The sequence below is a fragment of the Nematolebias whitei genome, chromosome 3 (assembly GCF_014905685.2).
Source record: "Nematolebias whitei isolate Nwh7 chromosome 3, NemWhi1, whole genome shotgun sequence".
Lineage (NCBI taxonomy): Eukaryota > Metazoa > Chordata > Actinopteri > Cyprinodontiformes > Rivulidae > Nematolebias > Nematolebias whitei.
In genome coordinates this window covers 31,403,746-31,408,479 of record NC_056500.1, presented here as the reverse complement: position 1 = coordinate 31,408,479, position 4,734 = coordinate 31,403,746, and the positions used below count along the sequence as shown (strand labels likewise).

Here is a 4,734-nt window from a genome sequence, read left to right as displayed (position 1 = left end):
ATTGACACATGTGGCCTAAAGAGCGTGGTCTTTGGGAGTAGCCTAATTATAATTGTTGAATTTATTTTTTGTTAATAACAATCAGAGAACACTATCAAAATCAGTGCAACAATATTGTCAAATCAATTGAATCCTCATAACTCGTGTCACTCAAAGTGTTCCTGGTTCTCCAGCTCTCTCTTGACTGCACATCACTACCCATAATCCTTTTTTCGCGCATGCGCTGTGGAGGCTACGGCCCAAAAAGCGTTGGTGTCCGTCTGAAGATGCGCTACACTCTGGTAGCATCAGTACCATCTCCGCGGTGCTGTTAACCACCAACCCGGGGGGAGAAACAGGACGACGGGCGGTGTCTGAGGCCGTGCCGGCGCCGGTGCACCTGGACGGGACGATGGGAGACCAGAAGGTGGGCTGGGACGGGAGGAACAGGTGTCTGTGATGGGGCGGAGACGTATCAGGGCGTAGCGTACAAAGAAAGGAGTCGGCGGCACGAGCCGGCGGTTCACCGTCGTATTTGTTCAAATCTTGTTAAATGTCCGGCTGGAGGCGACGATTGTCGAGGGTGTATTGGTGTAGCAGTGACGGACAGACGGACGCCTAGGCGCATCTCTGCCACCACCAAACATTACACCGTCCATATTAATGAATGGGCTCCTTTATTCAGCGAGGGAGGTCAGAGAGGAGTGGAGCCACTCAGAGGAGGACAACAAGTTCAGTCCTTTGAAGTAAACACGAGGAGGCGGATTATTAGATTATTGATGCACATGCTAATGCTCCTGAAGTGTCCACCCTCTCTGAACCCATCGGGGGAATAAATATTTATCACACAGAGCCTGAACCTGTGCACGACTAGAACCAAAACATGCTCTGCAGGGAGCTGACTGGTTACAGTGGCTCATTATTTTGCACACTGGTTTAATCTGTCTTTCCTTCAGGAGTCCCTGCGTAAGATCACCCACACTCTGGCCTTGAAGAATGAGGAGATTTCAAACTTGGTCTCCACCCTCAAACAGAACCTGGAGAACCTGGAGGTACAGGAACACATACCCTAACCTGGATAATCACTGTGAAAAAAAATAATTACTGTAATGCCACTTTGATTGGTGATATCTGCTGCTGATCGCCTGCTGCTGATTATTTCATGCTGCTGTATTCATTTGTACCCATCTGCTCGCACAGACTCGTGTTCATGCTGCAGTTACGCCGTATTGTTTTACATTAGTGCTTAGCGTATATCTTACATCCTGTTTCTTTTTACACTTTATAGTTTTGCTATTGTTGGAACTGGGACCCTGTGTACATAATTTTGTTCCACCTCATGTACCACATGTGATGCGAATGACAATAAACTTATTTGAACTTGAACATACAGGACGAAGGTTTAGTTTATAAGATGCACACGGTCTGTCGCTGTGTTCCTCAAAGTTCACATTATTCTCGTTTTAACGCCAGGCGAACTCAAACCGCGTGCAGGAGGACATGGAGTCAGAGTTCAACTCCCTCCACGCTGTTCTGGATGAGATGAAGGAAAACATGGTGACTCGCATCAAGCAGGAGAGAGCCAGCCGCACGTATGAGCTGCAGGTAGCTGCTGCTTTGGTTTGATTCATGCTCAATTCTGAAGCATGTTTACTGCACAAGAAAAAATGGTTTTATGCAACACATGGGACTAAACAGACCATGTTTGTCTGTAAAATTAAAAAAAACCCCGCAGTAAACAGATTATTTATGTGTAGGTCTATTGGAGGTAGGCTAAATGAGCTGATCGTTTTGCATTTTCTCTAGAAAAACAGCTCTATCGAACTATTTAAACTATTACAACAGTCTCTTATCCCTTTCCTTTTATTCACCTTGTTTTTTTTAGTTATTTTTAATTTTCCATCTTTAACTAAATGTAGTTGAGCATCTGGTGACCTTAATGACTGGTCTTATTGCAAAACCCCAAAGCTGTTCTTTCAGTCAAATCACAAGAAAAGTCGATTTTCTTTGAATGGTTTCCAGGTAAAGGTGGGAATCAAAGGTGCTCACGCCAACAATTTAAAACAGATCATTTAATTGTAACGGCTTATTTATGAGACGATAAACTTTATATCCACTTTCTCTTCAACTGTGTTTGAACCTCGCTGCTGCTTCTTTAAAAGTATTAGCTTAGAGCAGGGGTCTGCAACCTCTGCGATAAAAAGAGTCATTTTTGTCACTTTGATTACTAATTATGATGCGTCCGGGGCCGCAAAACCTGCGACAACTGTGCACTGTCAACTGGTGGCTCGTGGGCCACTACAAGTTTGTTGGACGTGGCTTTTCCAGCCAGTGGGGGTGATATTATAAAACAAAAAATGTCTATTATTAACATTTATTGATATTTTTACATTTTAATACAAAAGAAAAGGCCAGATTCATGTAAAAAAAAGAAAAAAATATAAATTTTTTAACTATTTAATAAAATTAGAACGTTGAACTCTGCAGGCCGATGTTAGTTCTGTTAATTGTTGAAGAATTAAGTATCCAGTTAAAGCATAAAGTTAAAACAGTATAAAATTAGGCCAGTTTGTTGGATATCCAGTTCCATTAAAATATATATATATACTTTTGTTTACTTTGACTTAGTTTTTTGTGTTTTTATTTTTAGTTTCTTCAAATATTCCCTCTCAGCAGCTTCTCTTTAAAGATATTCCAAAACATTCTGGTGGTTTTGAGAGAAACGTCACGCTGAGACTGGAAGTCGACTTAAAGTGGCTAACAAACTACTAGCATGATGTAATCCACATGTTTTACACCTTGTATTTGTGCTATTCTTCACATGTTTGAAAATAGGAAATCTGCTGAAACTAGCCATTTTCATTGTTGGCAATAATTTAAATAAAATTCAGTTTCGTGTTAGTTTTGGTCAAAGCTTGAATGAGCTGCTGCAGAGGGACCAAAGAGCCACATGTGTCCCCAGAGCCATAGGTTGCAGACCCTTGTTTACCGGTTTCTTCAGTGTCGGGACCCAAACATGACTCGCATGATGCAGCACTCAACACAAGACGTGTTTGAAGATCTGCTTTGCATGATAAGTGTGTGTTTTCCTCAGAGTCAGCTGAGTGCTTGCTCCAAAGCCCTAGAGAGTTCGGAGGAGCTGCTGGAGCTGGCCAATCAGACGCTCTGCTCCTCTGGGACGGACGGTTTCACTCAGGTGACTGACACATCTGCTCTGCTGAACGGCTGCCGCACTGTTTCCTCTGCTTCGAGTTTTTACTGTTGAATTTCAGTGTCTTAACATACTAATTACTTCTGTTGGCAGTAACTGTCACACGCAGCAGCGTTTTGTGTTACATGACGACATGATGGACTCAGTTTTGTCTTCGCTCTGTATCTCTTTTTTTTCTTTTCTCCACCTCTCCGCTTCTCCTCTCCAGGCGGCCAAAGACATTAAGGATAGGTATAGTACTCAGTCGTCCATTGCTTCCCTTTTTGTCTCAGCCTCCTGTAGCCAGAGCCATCCCATCATGTAGCGTTGCATGCGTTCAGACATGTAGCCACCACACCCACAGCTTAGACAGTAAACACTGTGGAAACTTCCTCTTGTTGGACCTTTTGTTTCCCTCTGTCTCCTCCGGTCTGTACCATCTTGTGTCAGTCCCCCCCTGGATGAATGCTGCTCTCTCTTTAGCTTCACTTTTTAAGTGCTGATGAGTTTATGGGTAGTAACAGAAATTTATTTAGTGACTTTTTTATTTCTACTTTGGTTTTGCAAAATGAACACTTTTTTTTTTCCCACCTCCCCATTTTTTCTGTTTTCTATGTGTCTCGTTGTCTGCAGTGTGACAATGGCCCCGGCCTTTCGCCTCTCCCTGAAGGCAAAAGCCAGCGACAACATGAGTCACCTGATGGTGGACTTCAGTCAGGAGAGGGAGATGCTGAAGGTTCTCAAGTTTCTCCCAGGTCTGTGTTTTTATTTCACCGACAATAAAGGATGAATCATGCCTCTGATGCTCTGTACTGTTACACTGCTGGATGAAAGAGTTCGTCAAGTAACATTTTTGCTCCGTGTCGTTCAATCGGCTTCTTTTCTGAGGTCATTTTAACCTGTACTTGAGCAATAAGTTAATTAATTATTAAAAAGATGGATTGCTTGCATAGTCATGAAATAATCGTTTTATCTGTCTTTCTTTTCTGTTCATCCCTTGCTTTGGCATTTCACCTTGAATGCCACACTTTAAAAACAAGCAGTTTTTTAAGCTGTTAAAACAAAATTCCTGGATATTTTTAGCCTGAATCTTGTGCACGGCAGAAATATAGCCAGATTTATGTTGAGTGAGGCTGTCGTGGTTTGGGACAGCGAGACGGAGACATAATCAAAGAGGCAGAGCGTGGTCATATATCCTATGTTATATTAGATTCTAGTTGAACCCTGCAGGTAGTGAACTGTAAAGAGATGGACCTAACTGCTTTATGAAGGACACATCTGCTTCACAACATTCCTACAGTCCCAAGAGCAGAAGCAGCTGCTGCAAAATGTAGAGGCAGATTAATTCATTAGTTTATTGTCTTGTGGTTGTTGCCGTTCATCATCTCATCATGTACAGTACAGTAGTCCCTCGTTTATCACGGGTGATCCGTACCCTGAAGCCCCGCGATAAGTGAAAAACCACAAAGTAGGAATAGTAGTACAGTACAAGTAGTGTTTTTAGTATATTAGGTAAATTGATACCCTTCCCACACTCTTGCAATATTCTACACAATGTTTCTAAA

General features: G+C 42.4%; 1 protein-coding gene across 1 annotated transcript in view; it reads left to right on the top strand.

Moving 5' to 3' along the window:
- The first annotated feature begins 233 nt into the window (after window positions 1–233).
- The window catches only part of fsd1 (fibronectin type III and SPRY domain containing 1), a 13,597-nt gene continuing 9,096 nt past the window's right edge, over window positions 234–4,734 (top strand). Inside the window, exons 1-6 of the mRNA XM_037674821.1 lie at window positions 234–406; window positions 936–1,031; window positions 1,453–1,584; window positions 3,074–3,175; window positions 3,399–3,421; window positions 3,803–3,924. Of these exons, the coding sequence (XP_037530749.1) occupies window positions 392–406; window positions 936–1,031; window positions 1,453–1,584; window positions 3,074–3,175; window positions 3,399–3,421; window positions 3,803–3,924 (490 nt within the window). The 5' untranslated portion in view covers window positions 234–391. The remainder of the gene's footprint in view (window positions 407–935; window positions 1,032–1,452; window positions 1,585–3,073; window positions 3,176–3,398; window positions 3,422–3,802; window positions 3,925–4,734) is intronic.